The sequence below is a fragment of the Brassica napus genome, chromosome C4, assembly GCF_020379485.1.
Source record: "Brassica napus cultivar Da-Ae chromosome C4, Da-Ae, whole genome shotgun sequence".
NCBI classification, from domain to species: Eukaryota; Viridiplantae; Streptophyta; class Magnoliopsida; order Brassicales; family Brassicaceae; genus Brassica; species Brassica napus.
In genome coordinates this window covers 54,249,452-54,267,599 of record NC_063447.1, presented here as the reverse complement: position 1 = coordinate 54,267,599, position 18,148 = coordinate 54,249,452, and the positions used below count along the sequence as shown (strand labels likewise).

Below are 18,148 nucleotides of genomic sequence, written 5' to 3'. Positions count from 1 at the left end.
TATATAAGATAGTATACACAATTTAACTGATTTTTTTGTCAACTCACTAAACGTCAAGTTTAATTTATTATACTCCCTCCGTTCCCAAAACTAAGATTTTTTTGATTTTTTATTGTTCTACAAAGATAGGTTTTCTATATTGTTAAGATATTTTTTTATCTTTTGAGAACCATTAATTGAGAATATTGAATTGATTAAATTTTATTGGTGGAAAATTATTAGAAAGTGTATAATAAAGTAGGAAATAAATTAAATTATAAACATTTATTAAATTTTTAATAAGCGTGCATACTCTAGAAAATCTTACATTCGAGAACAACAGAAAGAGTAGAAAATATCCATGTTCAAAAACGCGCCGCCGAGGACCGGAAAATTGCCGGAAAAGCGCTACTCGGCCATCAAATGTGGTGAAATGAAGAAATTCGGTGAAAAAATCGGATCACAAAAAAATCTTCAGTTATTGCACATTTCGGCCTCTGAATCGATTAATATGCATTAATCTATGAAATTTGCATGGAAACAGCAAAAAAAAACGGAGAAAAGTGATCTTAAATCCGTCAAAATCAAAGAGCCGTTGTGCTTGAAATTGCAGGAAACCCTAATATTGTAAAGAGGAAGACGAACTCGAAATGATGAAACTACCCCTCATTTAACTTAAAACATCAAAAACAAGTAAAAATGGTATCCATGCTATTTGAACCCGGGTTGTTTGCCAATAACAGATCAACATAACCGCTACACTATGCGATTCTTGTTGTATTTCTTAACAAAGGCGTATATATCTCTAAAAGAAATCGCCGATTAATCGCAGATTAATCTCCGTATAATTCCCGATTTTTTCATTCTGCGCTACGCGTAACCCGAGCAACCCAGCGTACGAGGAACGCCTAGAGAGTTTCCGAACAGGAGAAAATATTATCAAAATGGGAGTACCGTATTTGGAAGGTGAGTTAAAGAATTGCATAGCTGAACCGTAATAATCAGCATAGATAATCTTAGGGGGGTTATTGGTTTAAGAATTTTTAAAGAATTATAAAATTTTAAGAATCCATGGTTATTAGTTTATGGATTTTAAAAGTCTTTCCAAAATCCATTGTTATTGGTTTAAAGACTTTTAAATTCTATTCAAATCCTTTGTTATTCAAAAAGTTTAGTTTTTATTGATTTTACTATTCTATTAAATTCTATGGTTATTGGGAACTAAATTCTTTATATTTTTACTCATAAACTAGACTTTGAAAATAACATGTCTACTCATAAGATTTCTGAAATCTGTGTACTAATTCTCACGCTTTATGATATATATTTTTCTTGTTTGACATGTGATTTTAAGAAGATCTCTGTGTCGGTAAGTTTCGTATTTGGTGTGTTCTAACATAATTTTTCATTTGTATGAGTGGTGTATAAAAAATATGTCATGTAGTATGAAGATAAAAAATGATTATTTTCACAACATAACTAAGAACAAACCATGCATAACACAAATAACCAATACCATAAAATGTATTTGTCTATGTAAACACACCAAACGATAATATAATAGGGTCTCATAAAAATTCACTGTTGAAATTTTCTACAACTTTTTTTGTACCTTATAAGAAAAAACTTTTGAAAAATTATATTGTGGAAATTCTTAATAATCAATAATAATCTGTAGAAACAATACACAATATTTGAAAGAAATTAGGAAACATTTGTGAAATATACTAAACTTTTAAAAATCTGTCAACTTCTAAAATCACTAACTCTTTCCAAATTCTGGTTCCAATAACCCCCCCTTAGCATGAGTGTACTTTTGCCAGTCACAAGGCCTTCCTGGAGCTTAGCATTGTGAAGCTTGGCAATATTGTTCAGCGGCTTAAGACAATGATTCCTTGTGTCATAGAGCCATCTATATCATCACTGAATCGCTCTAACAGAACCGCCGAACAACCGATCGGAAGGTTTCCCGGAACCACCAGCGTCACCGCACCTTCCTCTATCAAGGCCTAGGATTAAACAAAACCGATAGTTGATAAACGAATGTTATTAACGTTTAAACACAATTCATTTAACGTAAATGTTTCCTACTTACGCTTGTCACGTTGATGATCTTGTTAATGACGGATGGTACCAAATCAATGGCGTGTTTATAACTCCGAAATGCTAATAGAGGGTAATTATAATCGTTTCCACCAATTTCTCCCACGAAAAATAGAGATTTCTTAAAATATTGGTCACAATCTGCCAAAATAAACTATATTATGCCAAAAACACCATCAAATTTTTAATTAAGGTAAATTATCTGTTACAAATCAAATGATTTCTTCTTTTTTTTTTGCTAAATGTTTGTGCAAACTCTTACATAATGTCTGAATTTCCTTACAGTGTACTTTTTATCTAAGTATGTGTCAGGTTTACCGTTTTGTAAAAATTGACAGAAATAATCACAACCATCAGTTTTTTTTCCGGTTTCTTGTCAGGTATTTTCCGAAATCTAAAACTGTTATTTTAGTTGTGTTCTCTAATATATATATATTTACCTCGTTTTGTTTTACAAAGAGAAGGTTTCAATTTCTTGAACCAAGCTGAACATCCAATGTCTTATTCGTCAACGAGGGTACTGAAAGACCTCTTTCTTTCAAAAAGTTAAAGTCATTCGCCGTTGCTCCAGCCACTGCAAAATTTGCTCCTTCATTGAAATCCACCGAAAAGTTTGTTCGCACGCTTTGGAGAGATATGGTGTAACGTACGGTAATCCGTTTGCCTCAGCTGCACGTAGTGACATATACAAATAAATAAGAGGCTTTAGCCATTGTAATACTTAAGCGAAAATGAAATAACAAAATACATTTCTCGACTTCATCTGGATCAAATGCTGATATAGACCACTTGGTCTGAAAAAAATCTAAAAAAGACCTCTTACATTTTGATTTTTAGTTTGAATTAATTTTAAACATAAAAATAGTCAAAAAGACTTCAAAACCCAGAAACTTCTATTTATTTACCAACCCAACCACTACCTATCCAAACCCAATAATCCGACCCAACCCAATCCGGATCCCTAGACCCCCAAATCTCTCATTCTTCTCCAACATCATTTTTTACGTTCTTCATCTCCATTTTTTCATCACCATTTCTTAAAAATCAAACTCAAACTCAAACTTAAGTGTCATTCATCTAATCATTTCCATATTATCTGTTTTCATTTACTTCATCCGGATTCACAACCTTAAAAAAGCTCAGATTTTAAATCTCCATTTTAATAAATTTTTCCATTCCACGATCAAAATCAAAATAAAAAAAAATCTTCAACCCTTACGAATTTTCGTTCTTATCTCAAATCGATCAATTCTTCATCATTCCCAATCCATTTTCTCTCATATAAAACTGAATCTCACTTTTAAATACAAAATTTTTGACAGTGAAGAACGCAAAGTGCTACTAGTACACATAGTACAACTGAAACTAGTATAACTAGTACAACTACAACGAGTATAACTAGTATAATTAGAGCAGCTATAACTAGTACAATTTTATAACTAATATGGCTATATTAGGGTTTTTGTTTTCAGCGAATAATGTTATAGAAGAGGATAATGTAGAACCAAAATGTTGGTCTAATTTTGCCATGCATGAATTTGTCAATATATGTTAAAATTTTGTTTTATATAATATGTATTTGAATAATTAGTTGTTTTACCAGTTGTACTAGTTGTACTATTTACAGAAAAAAATCATTTTTATCCTTTTGCTCTCGAAACCAAAGAAGACAATTGTCAAACCGAAAAATGTTGCAATAGTAAAGGATTAGAAGAATATATTCCAGAAGATGACACAAAAAACATCAAGAGTTTAAAATGATGTATAAGCATTCATGTTTGGTGTTTGGATTACGATAATAATAGTCTGACTGATACAACTGGATAACTACAATAATAGTATTACTAGTTTAATTGTGGCAACATTTGAGTTGCGTTGTTTTAAACACTTACCAATTTGGCCAGCTGATTATTTTTTCATATGTTGTACTAGTTTTTGAGTTGTACCAATTTGTGTATAGTTGTACTTTGACGGTGAAATCAAAAAATATTAGTTGTACCTCATAATAAATATATTTACCTCAGTTGTACCACTTATTTATGTGTACATAGCTTTGCCCAGTTACAATGAAATCATCAATTTCGTAAAAATATATTTCATGTATGTTTTCCATAAATTATGAGACAAACAAGTTAATAAACCTTAAAAGTATAAGGTAGATCATGTAAACTTATGTGATGGTGTAAGAATTGCTAAAAACAAAAAAAAACAAAAAATCATTAAAAATAAAGAATCTATCTAAACAGTTACTAGTTTGGTTATTTGATTGTTTTTACATATGGAATACCGAATTGATTTTGTCAATATTTTCTGCTTGCATCTGTCAAAATACATGTATAACTAGAACAACTAAAAAAATGTATAATTACTACAACTTTACAATTAATATGATTATATTTGATTAAATAATAACTAGAAAATAATATTAAGTCAAATATATTGCAAGAAATATTAATGCAAATAATACATAAAATTATTTTTACTTTTAAAAAAGATATCAAATATATTCATAGCATAATTTTAATCTATAATTACATATTTAAATGGGATGATATATTTAAGTTACAACATAATGCATATTTACAATAATACTAAATTAAATAACAAGTAGTTGTACAAGTTTTCTAGTTGTACCGACTGTACATAGTTGTACTAGTTTTTGAGTTGTACCAGTTTGTGCATAGTTGTACTTTGGCAGTGAAATCATAAAATATTAGTTGTACCACATAATAAATACATTTACCTCAGTTGTACCACTTATTTATGTTTACATGTCATTGCCCGGTTATAATGAAATCATCAATTTTGTAAAACTACATTTCATGTATGTTTTCCAAAAATTATGTGGACAAACACGTTAACAAACATTAAAAGTATAAGGTAGATCATGTAAACTTATGGAATTGTGTAATAATTTTTATATTTTTTTCTAAAACTTCAAATTAAATTAAGAGAAATTTTATGAGTACATACCAACTGAGATATATGATTGTTTTTCTCATATGAAATACCAAATTAGTTTTGTTAATTTCTGAAACGTCGAAGTTGTACTAGTTGTACCGGTAATACTCGTATAATATATATATAAGTTATATATATATATATTGTTTATATGTCTAGTCATAAGGGTTGTACCAATATTTTCACATCATAGCTTTGTAAAATATGTTCGATGTTTGATTATCATAAAAATATGGCTAATATAGTTAATAACCTTAAAAGTATAAAGTATATAATATAAAATTAAGTGTGTAATGCAATAATTTAACAAAAAAAATGAAAAATCTTAAATTAAATAGATGACATTTTTGTCATCATATACCAATTAGAATATTTATTTGTTTATTTCATGTGTAAATTATAACATTTTTATACCAATTATATAATTTTTTAAAATATTTAGTTGTACGAGTTATACTAGTTTTACCAACTCGAATGAGAAAATGAGATAAGAAAGATTGTGTGGATGTGAATGGCCGAGATTAAAGAAAGAGAAGGAGAGAGAATGAGACATATGTGAAATTGTATGACCAAGATTAAAACGTAGATGTGATGATCCAATGGCTCATATCACTCTTTCATTAATGGCAAAATCGTCATTTCCCTTTAATTGGTCCATATAGATTTTTTTTGGATGTTGTAGATTTTTTTTTGACCATTTGGTCTATAAGAGATTTTTCCACTTCATCTTCCTAAGTTTATTTTGCTTTTAAAACGGAGAGTGGATTATGTGAACAATGATATCAAATAACACATGCATGATGCAACTCAATAAAGGAAATTGTTAAAAAAAAAATAAAGAATTGATTTTTGGGCATCATGATCAATTTTGTTCATCTATCTATGGCTAGTGACGATAAGGACACTACAAGTCATAGTTTCTAAATCTTTCGATTACGTGAATGCATAACTTGCATAAAATGCAAATATATATAAATAATAAAATCAAATACCAATAAAGCTCATAACTTTACTTCATTTTAACTCATAAGATCTCCAACCCAAAAATCAAAACTTCAAAATGAGGATTTGAAGGTTGGTTACTCCAACTATGAATTTAAAAAAAAAATCCTTATAATTTTATTTATTTGTATTATAGTCATTGATATTAACAAAAGTTACTAATTTTTATGAAAAAATAGCTATAAGAACCAAAAAGAAAATACAAGATAGTTTTGAGGTTGTGAATAGTAAAACCTCAAATTTAAGGTTTTACTATTTACAACTTCAATTTTTGAAGATTTGAAGTTGAATTGGAATGACACAAAACCTTGAAATTTGAGGATTTGAGGTTGAGTTGATGATTTAAAAACTTAGGACTACCTTTCATGTTGTAAGAAATCATAATATAACAATTGCTTTTAAAAAAAAGAAATCATAATAATAAGACATGGAATAGAGTACCATAGCTAGCTTGCCTGCCAAATATTATTAATATTCTCCTTCTCCATCTAGCTCTGTAAATTACAAAAGTCAACACTGAATAATAATAATAATTGATCATATATCTCAATTGTATGCTATGAATATAATCTCTATAAAGAGACAACCCCCATGGTTGATTAAGCATCTTAAAAATAATAACTGGAATATAGTTTTCTTAACTGAATTAACCTAATATCCTATCATTGGGAAATTTAAAATTGCGGATGTGAATCTCTAAATTAATATAAATATATTTTTGTCAGGAAGTAAAGTGGATTACAGTAAGGTTCAACCAAGCATACACGAGGTGAGCTTAACAATAATTAAATATCGTATTCACAATAATCACATAGTTAAAAAAAATAAAAAAACAATAATAATGACATAGTTTAAGGAGACATGCATTATACTTGTCCCGTTGATCATCACTAAATAAGTATACACTAATAGTACTAATTTAATTATATTATGGCGGACAGTTTGTTTTATTACGGCGCGCATTTATTTTATTAGATTAATCCGCGCATTTGATTTTGTTACGGCGGACAGTTTGTCTACCACTGCTACCAATAAGAAAAAAACATCGAATTTAAAAATTCAAAATAATCGTAAGCGGGATATAACACTTTCCAAGAAAAGTGTACGGAAGAAAGACAGTCTTAACGAACGGTCAAGATCGTGTATCCTGGAACGTCTATAAACAAAATCCCTTCAACGAACGGTTATGATCGTAAGAGCAGATTCATTAAAAAGAAATTCCAAAATAAACCTTTCTAGACAAACGAACGGTCAGGATCATAGCCTGAGAAACATTAATAAATAAAGTAAACGTAACGAACGGTCAAGATTAAACGAGCAGGTTATTGTTAGATGCACCGCATAGTAGAGGATTATAACCGTAGGGCGAAGGATCCATCCTGGATAAATTCCACTGTTTAGTGTTTACTGATCAATTTAACCCATTTAGCTCAGAGCCGAAAAGGAAAAAGAAAGAGAGAGTCTCAGAAACAAATCTCTCGTCTCAGTCTTAGGGTTTTGCGTTTGCTTCATCGATACACTCAGAGGTATGATTTTAGGGTTTCGCAAATGTTTCTTCTGTTTATGAACTTTTGTGGATATGATTTTGTAAGCATCTTTTGATTTCAGTTTTTTGACCCATCTTGTTGGTTTGATTTGACGGTTTGCAGGATATGAGCGACGTATTCAGTCACCGGGATTCAAGACTCATGGATGAGGTCTTGAATCAAAAACCACACGATATTTGCTGGGCCATCGCCCTCACAAGACAAGCGACGTCAATCCTACGATCATTAGGCGTCATTCAAGATGATCAGAGGCTCTCAATACAATACCTCATCAACTCAGCTCGATCTTCAGGGCCAGCTCCACCCGGTTGGAAGGGAGGTATTGGAAGCTTGGAACAAGCAGCAGTCTTTTTCAAGCAGGGAGGAGCAGTTTTGAACACTGTCTGCCCGTTCTACAGTCAGTTCTACAAACCCGTCATTTACTGGACAGAGGAGATTTGTTTTTGAGACTAAAATTCACCGTAGAGGAGATTACCCAAGTAAGTAATAAGTCAATACTGCTCCATTCTTAATATTTATATGCTAACTCATTATTTGTTGTTGTCAGGTTTAAAAGTGTTTGAACAAAAATTGGATAGTTGTCTTAGACAAAACCCAATTGCAACAGCAGTACACGAGTTTCCCTCTCTCTCTGCTCCTATTGGAGATGTAAGAGCTGTTTTGTTTTTTAAAAATACTTTTTTGTATATTTTATTATTTCCTGTGCTAATTTTTTTATTTCAGCAAGTTTTTGTACCAAACAAACACGAAGAAAGTAACAGGGATAAGGGCCGTATCAAGAAACAGCACGTGATGCTTCTTTGTGGGTCAACATCTGATCACTGGTTATTTCAGGATTCCCTGGGTAAACGTAGAGGAGAAGCTGGTTACGTAAAAATCAAGAAAAAAAGGGAAACTATCACCGAATTTGCCGAGATGAGGTTCTTGTACGAGGAAGAACAACCGGATGGGCAGGGAAAGAGAAAGAGGCAGCATTCCGGACGTGGTGGTGGGCGCGGTGGTGGGCGCGGTGGTGGGCGGCGCGCAAAGGTGATTCTCTGTCTTTCTTGAGATTCATGTTTTAAGTGTTTTGTGATCCATGCTAACGTTTTGTGACTTTTCTGGAACCTTTTGCAGCACTGCACCTTGATTCCCCTTCAGAGGTACACAAAGGCGCTGAACACTTTCCAGAGATCTGCCCTGGTTGAGAAATCTAGACAGAAGCCCCAAGAGAGGATGAACGTTCTGTCGAAAGTAAAGTGTCTTTTGACTCTCTCATAGTTGTTATGTTTTATTAGTCAAGAGTATTGGAGTTTATATATATATATATATATTTGGTTTAATATTTTCAGGCTCTGAAAGTGAGCAACTACGACACTGAACCTCTCCTGCGTTCATGTGGCATTTCTATCAGCTCCAACTTCACTCAGGTGGAGGGTCGTGTTCTTTTAGCTCCTAAGGTATGGTACAGTTCTTAGTTCTGATTTGATTAATTGTCCCGTGGCATTACAGTTAATATCCTCTTGTTTTCTCTGATTGTGACAGCTGAAAATGGGACGTGGTGATGAACTGTTTCCGCGCAATGGTCGCTGGAATTTCAACAACAAGGTGCTGTGTCTCTTTACCGTTCTTTGTATTTACTTTCTTGAAAGATAGTCTGATTCTCTTTTGTTGTGCAGCAATTTGTTGAGCCAACCGAGATTGACAAATGGGCAGTTGCAAATGTGCGTCAACTGGTTGATGATCTAATCCGAATTGGAGGATCCAAAGGAATTGTAAGCAGGATTCTTTTGTCTTGTTATGTTGTTGAAAACTTGTTTTGTAATCAACATTTGTATTAAACTGCTTTCTGTCACAGGAAATTGCTGCCCCATTTGATGTGTTTGAGGAGGGTCATCAGTTTCCCTTTTATCCTCCTCTGATTCGTGTAGAGAAGATGTTTGAAGAGATCCAGTCTAAGCTCCCTGGTGCTCCTCAGTTCCTTCTCTGTCTCATCCCCGAAAGGAAGAACTGCAACATTTACTATTCCATGTTGAGTGTGGAGCGTACTCCAGCCTTTACAACAGTGATTTCAAAGGTTCAAACCATCATCCTTGGGATGGATGTTTCACATGGATCTCCTGGACAGTCTGATGTCCCCTCCATTGCTGCGGTAATATATCACTCTCTTTACTCTTTATTATATATATCGTTTGCTTTCTGCATAAGCCTTTCGATTTGTGCGCTTTCTTTGATACTGATGTCTTGTTTATGGTTTTTACTTAGGTGGTGAGCTCAAGGCAGTGGCCTCTAGTCTCGAAATACAGAGCATCTGTTCGCACACAGCCTTCAAAAGCTGAGATGATTGAGTCACTTGTCAAGAAAAATGGAACTGAAGATGATGGGATTATCAAGTTCCATTTTCTTGATGAGATTCATTTCTCACCTGATGAGCTTCAAGAGCTCGTACACTCGCTCTCTTACGTGTATGTAGTAGTCTCGCCCTTTTTTTTTAACTCTTATGGCTTCTATTGTGTTGATTACATTGATCAGATTTATTTTGTTGTTCCCCATTTTGCAGGTATCAAAGAAGCATAACCGCCATCTCTGTTGGTAATTTAACCATATTCTTTTCTGTGTTTGACATTTGAAAGTCTCTGGTTTTGTCTGTTTAATAACCGAGACATTTGTGGTTCTTTTGCAGTTGCACCGATCTGCTATGCACACTTGGCAGCTGCTCAGCTAGGAACGTTCATGAAGTTTGAAGATCAGTCTGAGACGTCCTCGAGCCATGGTGGCGTGACAGCTCCAGGACCGGTCTCTGTTGCGCAGCTCCCTAAACTCAAAAGACAACGTCGCCAACTCCATGTTCTTCTGTGTGTAGAAGAAGCATCTCTCTAAACTCTAATGTGCAGCAGCAGTCTGTTTTTTCCCCAACTTGGCTCTCTTTAGGTGTAGTAATCGGCTTTTATCCTAGGATCTCTCGGTTTCTTTTGAAGTGGTTAAGGCAACTAAACAATAGATATGGTATGTATTTTGTGACTCTATTCGCCAGTCTTGTTGCCTGTAGGGGGGGGGGGCTTGAAATATACTTTGCCCGTTGACTCTTAAGTGGTTTTTAATCTGGGATGACTTATTTTGTGTATCTCTAAGCTTAATTTAGAGACAAAAGTGAATATAACCCCAAAGGAGGTATCAAGAATCAAAGATTTATTAGACAGATATTAGAGGAAAACTGATATATATTGAAAAATTATTATAGCCAAACTATTATAATGACAACTCTTGCCACAATTCTCCTCTAATTTTTACCAAGCTAATTTTTACCAAGCTTTAATATTTACTAGATATGAGCCCGTGCTTTGCATCAGGTTTTGTTTGATGTTTTAATTTCATAAAGAACATAAAAATCATTTTAGTTTTAGGATTGTTTTTGCGTATGTTGTGTGATATTTATTTTATAATTAAAAATTCGTTTTCACACATAAGTTTCCAAATAATATTTTAATTAAAAATGAATTATACAAAATACTACATAGTAAAAAAAAAAATGACGATGAAGCTTGATAACAAAACGCATATAAAGATCACTTACGGTGATAATAATAATAATATCTATTTTTATAACCAAACATGAAATATATATCAAACCTGTGTTTGATTTTCATATGACCAAACACATAAATATCAATCAAAACAACATCCTAGTTTTTGATTTTTGTTAGCTAAATAGTTTTAGCATCATATTTGTCATCAAATTCTTTTTAAAAAATTACTATTAAACAAGTTTTTGAAATATTTTGTTAGGATTTTTTAAAACAAAAGCATTCTATTTTATAAATCTCCTTTTATCTACAATTAAAAAAAAATCAAATAACCTTTTATATTTTTGGTTTAGGGATTTTAGAAAAAACAAAATTACTATCATATAACCTTTTACATGTATCTTCTGTTTACTATTTCAGAAAATTAAATCACTATCAAATAATTATATATATATAATTATCTTAAAATTACTATTTTAACAATTCATATCAATACTGTTTTTACACTTCTTTTATTAATAAAATCATTTTATTATCATGTCCATCATCAAATTCTCTCTTAAAAGTATTACCAAATAACTCTTTACAATTCTCTTATGGTTAGGATTTTTAAAATATGATACAAATTTCTTTTGTGTAGGATTTGTTTTTTAAAAGGAAAACAACTATCAAATATTTTTTTACAGTTTTTAGGGTTTTAAAAAAGGAAATTAATATTACATAATCTTTTAGAATTATATTTGTCTAGGATTTAGAAAATAAAATTACTATCAAATAATTATTTCCAGTTGATAGTAACTATTTTTAAAAGTTGTTATTTTCAAGGTTCATTTCTTCAATATCACTAATAGTTTTTCAATTTTTCTTTGTTAATTAAATAATTTTCATTGTAATGTTTCTCATTAAATTTTTAAAAGTAAAAAAATACTACTAAATAAACTTTTACAATTTTCTTTGGCTAGGATTTGTTAAAACAAATATTATTTGATTAATATTAAAAAGGAAAATATATTTTACAAATCTCTTTTATTTGAGATTTTAGAAAAAAAAGTTATTTTCACATAATAGCAGGTTTTACTGACACATTCACAATCTAATTTTTTTTATTGACATATTACACAATCATATCGGGTGAAATATTTGAAGTTATTTTTGATTTGTAAAAGAAAAAGTTATATATTAAAAAGGAAAGTTAGTTATTTATACAAAAATATGATTAGTTTTACAATTTTATTTTATTTAGACTTTTAAAAAATAAAAAATAATTATTATATAATTAGTTCAAGACTTTTCATTAAACAATTTCTTGTATTTGTAGGACACCAAATCCGTCTTTGTTTAAGATTTTTATACAACTAACTTACTTTTGATAAAAAAAATCAGTTTAATTAATTATAAATTTTATCTTATACATACAAACACGTATTCATCATAGTCACTTATACTCATGTAAGACAACAACATCATAACTAATAAAATATATGTTAGCATCATAAGATGTAATAAGGATAATAAAAAAATTGAGTTGTATCAAGAAATTAAAACAAAATACTCAGGAAATAAGTTTCTTGTAAATACTATTGTTTTTTTGTGAAAATAATATAGATGTGAAATATTTGTAGCTATTTTTTGTTTATATTTTTTAACATATAATTATCTATTAAAAAGAAATTAAGTTATTTATAAGAAATAATAGGAGTACTTTTAAAAATTTCTTTTGTTTAAGCTTTTAAAAAGGAATATTACTTATTTTCTAGTTAGTTTTTCTTTTAGATTTTTATTAAATAATTTCTTGTGCTTGTAGTCGTTTTTTAAGATTAGTTTTTCAAAAACTTAATATTTTTCTTTTATAAGTATCTTTATTTAGAATCTTTAAAACGATTTTAAAAAAGGAAATATCACTTTTAAATAGTTTTTACAGTTAATTTTTTTTAAGTTTTAAAAAATTAAAATTATCATCAAATGTTTTTAACAATATATAATTGTAAAAGACTATATAATAGAAACTTTCCTTTTCTACAATCTTAAAAAGAACCGTAAAAGAATATTTTGAAATAATAATTTTCTTTTATAATACATTTTAAATCCTAAACAAAAGATAATTGTATCATATTTTTGACACATGTTACAATCTTAAAATTTTAATTGGCACATGTCGCGATCATGTTAATTAGCAACTTTGAAGAACCAAACTAATTTAATATTTGGTCAAAAAAATATATTTAGATTCTATTTAATGAGAAGATTACAGGATTCTGTTAAGTAGTTAACTAGCTTTACACACAAACCAACACTATACTGGCATGCGTTCATAGAAATTTGTTTTTTCCTAGGTTGAACGGATACGCGGAAACGAAACGTTTCGAAACGTGGAAACGTGATTTGTGTTTTTATTTGCTTTGGAAACGTTTTAGAAACGTATATATATATCTATAATTGATTAATATGTGCATTCATTTGATTATGTTTAGTATATTTTATAATACAAATAAATAAATAGCCATTCTATTTAATCATACGAAAATAAAATAAATCATCATTGAGCATCAAAGTCATATAAAAAATTTAAAATAACAAAACCCAGTACTTAAATATCAAATAGCTTAACTAAAATAAAAATCATAACAGAAAGTCAAATACCAATAATATCATCTTCAGCCTCATTTTCATTAGCTCCATCAAACATGACCGCTTCCAACTCAGGTTCATCGAGAGAAAGATCCTCAAACTCAAGTCTCCCAAGATTAGTCTCATCCAGTGAATCAAATTGATCACCTCCAACGTCCCACATATGATTGAGACCATCTTTGTATGCAAGACTTCTTCTAGATAGAAGACGAAGATTAGTGTGCACAAATACCAAATCTTCTGCTCTTTGCGGAGCAATCTTGTTTCTTGTTGCTGAATTTATAAACTTGTAAGTGCTCCAGTTCCTTTCACAACATGAAGAAATTGTTCTAATTTATTAAAATAACAAACTAATCCTTATATTTATTATTATTTATAGAAATTGTTCTAAAATAAAAATAAAAAAGTTTTTTAAACGTTTCCAAAACAGAATCAGGAGTGTCCAAAATAGAAACGTAAGTTTCCATTAAGTTTCCAAACTGGAATTTTTAAGAAACGAATTTCCAATACGTTTCCGCAAATTTCCGAGAGATTTCGATTCCGAAACGTGAAATGGACCTTCAACGGAGTTTCCATGCAACATAGGTTTTTTGTACAGATAGCGATGTTATGGGCAGACAAGAAAAGGCCCGTAAATGGGGAGGTTCATGTTGGTTTTATTAATACTTTTTACATGACAACAGAAAACGGGAAAAATAATTATTCCTCCAAATTATTATTATTATTTTTAATATAATTTTGGAAGACTTTCGATGGTCGTTATGTTTACGAATGTTCAGCTAAAGAGACATGATATTTGAAACCACCATGATATTGTTAAAACTAAAACATATAATTCATTCAATGATATATTATTTAGATTTTTTGTATTGGGTTGAGAGGTTCAAATCTCTTCTTTCTCTACACACGAAGCAAATGGAGAGCGGGGATTGAAATCCGGGCGATCAGAGAATACGGCAATGACTTTTACGGCGACGTCTCTCTTCTTTGCGTTCAGTACTGCTGCTAGGATTCCCCGCCATACTCCTCTTACGTCTTCTCCTACACACATTTTAAAGAAGAATAATTAGTAACCAAATAAGATTCGACAATAATTAGTGAAAAAGAATAGAATAATGATTAGGTACAACTACAATTCGTATTATTTGGTTTTGAAAATAATAGTTTTGAAATTTTTTATCATTTCATTTATCTGGCTTTCACTTAGAGCTGTTCAATATGGTAAAACCGAACCGTACTGAACCGAACCGAACCGAAATAGACAATATGGTTTGGTTTTGGTATATACCATATAAACCGAATGGATATAATTTTATAAAAACCGTAGGATTTGGATATGGTTTGGTATATAACCGATTAAACCGAACAAAATCGACTAAAAGTAGAAACATGTAAATATGTATCTATTTTATAACAATACATGAATATCTATTTGTTATATAAGTTAAATTTGTGTTAATAACTATTACCATAATGTTATAGTAATAAAGAACAATTTGTAAAACAATTGAACTATAATTAAATAACAATACATCGAATTCAGACATCTTATTTTTAAGATTTTTTTTTATCTTTTTGTTTTATAGTAGTATGAAAATTATAAATTTGATAGAAAACCATTAATAAAAAATTTTCATAACTTTTTTCTTATCTATAAATAAACAGAGTTTCGTGTTCAATCGAAAAAGCATGACTTTAATGAACACTAAATATGGAAGAGTGGAAAAACTTTTCTTTCATGTTTCTGTTTTGTTTCATATTTTTATTTTTAAAATTTCAGGCTATGATTTTAATTATTGATTTGATTATTTTATTTGATGGTAGAAGCATTTTTACCTTTTTGTTCATTTATTTGAACATGTAATATATTTTTAATAAATGACTGTGTTGACAATATGACTCTAAAATTTATTTTATATGATCTCAAACTAAATAATTATGTTTTTTGGTATAAAATCGAATAAACCGAAAATCGACAGTATATAAACCGAACCGAACCGAAGTAAATATGGATTTAGAATGGTAGTTATATTTTACTAACCGAAATACCGAAAACTAAAAAAACCAAACCTAAACCGAACCGATATCCGGATTGAACACCCATATCGCTGCTTACAATTCGTATTAATTGATTTTATGCCCATAAACATATCTAGCTTTCATACCAGCTCTCAAAAAAAAAAAGCATATCTAGAATGTTTTAAAACTCTTTTTGTTCCAACTAAAATACAAGTGGATGCCTACTTTTTGTCTGTCTACTTTGCTTTTACGGTTTTACCCACTTTTACCCTTTTTTTGTAACACTCCCTTTTCGAATTTCTTCAATATTACTCCATTATTGGTTGTATTAATTAGAAAATGAAAACAAGTGGAGTAGTATTTCATTGGTTTGTAAATTTTTTTTTGCCAACATTATTATTGGTTGTATTAATTAGAAAATATTTGTTTAGAAATTGATTTTCTATAACCATTTATCTATTAAGTTACCTTTGCATCTATGTGAGGCGTATGATAAGAAACAAACGGATATGAATTTGAGTTAATGCCATCCTTCTAACAATTTAAATCATGTTTTAATTCTAAAACAAAGAAACTGTATGATTTAAATTCAAACTACCTCAAGTTATATTTCGTGAGAGTAAACTTTTTGTTCTTTAGACGTTTTCCAAAAATATAACAGAGTCAAGAAATAGTTTACTTTATAAATATAAAATTATTGGGAAAATGATAAAAGACGAATAAGCAACGAATGTATGATGATGATGATGCATTGATGATGAACAGTCAAATATGAAAATAAAAACAAAACCAGCCTTCTTCAAATTCAATAAAAAAAAAGCAGCATAAAGACTTGTTCTTTTGATGATCAAAGAAAAGAGAGATTGAGTAAAAATGTTTATCCTCACTTTGTCATCATAACTTTGACAAACTCTTCATAATTGATCTGACCATCTCCATCAACGTCAGCTTCTCTGATCATCTCATCCACCTCTTCATCAGTCAACTTCTCCCCCAAATTGGTCATCACGTGCCTCAGCTCCGCAGCGGAGATGAAACCGTTCTGGTCCTTGTCGAAAACCCTGAACTCCTCCTTGAGCTCTTTTCCTCGGAATCGGTGTCCTTCATCTTACGAGCCATCAGGTTGAGAAACTCGGGGAAGTCTATGGTTCCGTTCCCGTCGGCGTCGATTTCGTTGATCATGTCTTGAAGCTCTCCTTCTGTCGGGTTCTGTCCGGGTGACCTCATCACTGTACCTAGCTCTTTCGTTGTCATGCAACCTGTAATAATCAATCGAGATAGAGATCCAATTTGCGACCATTGAGATAATCAAATAACTATGACAGATTCTTAATCAAAATGAGAAGGAGAAGGAGAAAGATCTGACCATCTCCGTCCTTGTCGAAGAGGCTTTAAACTCGGAGATCTGACCATCTCTGTTGGTAATTTAACCATATTCTTTTCTGTGTTTGACATTTGAAAGTCTCTGGTTTTGTCTGTTTAATAACCGAGACATTTGTGGTTCTTTTGCAGTTGCACCGATCTGCTATGCACACTTGGCAGCTGCTCAGCTAGGAACGTTCATGAAGTTTGAAGATCAGTCTGAGACGTCCTCAAGCCATGGTGGCGTGACAGCTTCGGGACCAGTCTCTGTTGCGCAGCTCCCTAAACTCAAAGACAACGTCGCCAATTCCATGTTCTTCTGTTAGGTGTAAAAGAAGAAGCATCTCTAAACTCTAATGTGCAGCAGCAGTCTGTTTTTCCACAACTTTGGCTACTCTATTAATCGGCTTTTATCCTAGGATCTCTCGGTTTCTTTTTAAGTGGTTAAGGCAATTAAACAGTAGACTTGGTATGCATTTTGTGACTATTCGCCAGTCTTATTGCCTTTAGGTGGATTGAAAAATACTTTTGACCATCAACTCTAAGTGGGATGACTTATTTTGTATAACTCTAAGCTTAATTTAGAGACCCATAGTATTTTTTTTTTTTTTTGAACGAAGACGCATAGTATATATAAGGGAAATTGCATCCTACATCAAGCAAACAAATTATAACTCACTCGGTATCTAAAAACCCTTTTTAATCGATATACCCTGTGCACAATATACAATATTGCCATTTTGCCCTTCTCACAACCAACCGTGAAACCGTCTAATTAAAAAAATTCAAAATTAATATGGAAACTGTTCACTTACCATCGTGGCCGCTCCGTTTTCACCCACTCAAATATAATTACTTTACCTTTTCTTCTTTCTCGGTTACGGTGAATTGTTCCATCTTCTGCAACTCAAAGCTTCATCGACGGTTAAAGATTGCGTCCGTTAGTTGCGCTTTCACTCCTGTCTTCCTTCATTTCCGATTATTCTCTCTTCTTTCCATTGAAGACAAGTTCCTGGGAGCCAGAATTAGGTTGTCGCCGACCCA

At 31.1% G+C, this 18,148-nt stretch overlaps 1 protein-coding gene, 1 long non-coding RNA gene and 1 pseudogene across 4 annotated transcripts; 2 read left to right on the top strand and 1 right to left on the bottom strand.

Annotated features, from left to right (window-relative positions):
• The first annotated feature begins 7,426 nt into the window (after positions 1-7,426).
• LOC106426318 (protein argonaute 4-like) lies at positions 7,427-10,759 on the top strand. 3 transcript variants are annotated; one of them, XM_048753974.1, is made up of 12 exons: positions 7,427-7,571; positions 7,695-8,071; positions 8,140-8,240; positions 8,427-8,621; positions 8,709-8,825; positions 8,924-9,031; positions 9,117-9,179; positions 9,251-9,346; positions 9,430-9,723; positions 9,837-10,036; positions 10,132-10,163; positions 10,255-10,759. In XM_048753974.1, exons 4-12 carry the CDS (start codon positions 8,508-8,510, stop codon positions 10,449-10,451), a joined length of 1,221 nt encoding a protein of 406 aa, XP_048609931.1. In that variant the 5' UTR covers positions 7,427-7,571; positions 7,695-8,071; positions 8,140-8,240; positions 8,427-8,507; the 3' UTR covers positions 10,452-10,759. The 3 variants fall into 3 exon arrangements, with proteins under 3 accessions (XP_048609931.1, XP_048609929.1, XP_048609930.1); XM_048753972.1 differs by having other exon boundaries at positions 8,316-8,621; XM_048753973.1 differs by lacking the exons at positions 7,427-7,571; positions 7,695-8,071; positions 8,140-8,240 and having other exon boundaries at positions 8,272-8,621.
• A 5,714-nt stretch (positions 10,760-16,473) lies between these two features.
• Positions 16,474-17,127, bottom strand: LOC106394012 (annotated as a pseudogene).
• LOC125585250 lies at positions 17,008-17,643 on the top strand. Its single transcript, XR_007322197.1, has 2 exons — positions 17,008-17,163; positions 17,255-17,643. It is a non-coding gene; the product is annotated as an uncharacterized LOC125585250 (long non-coding RNA).
• Positions 17,644-18,148: the final 505 nt, after the last annotated feature.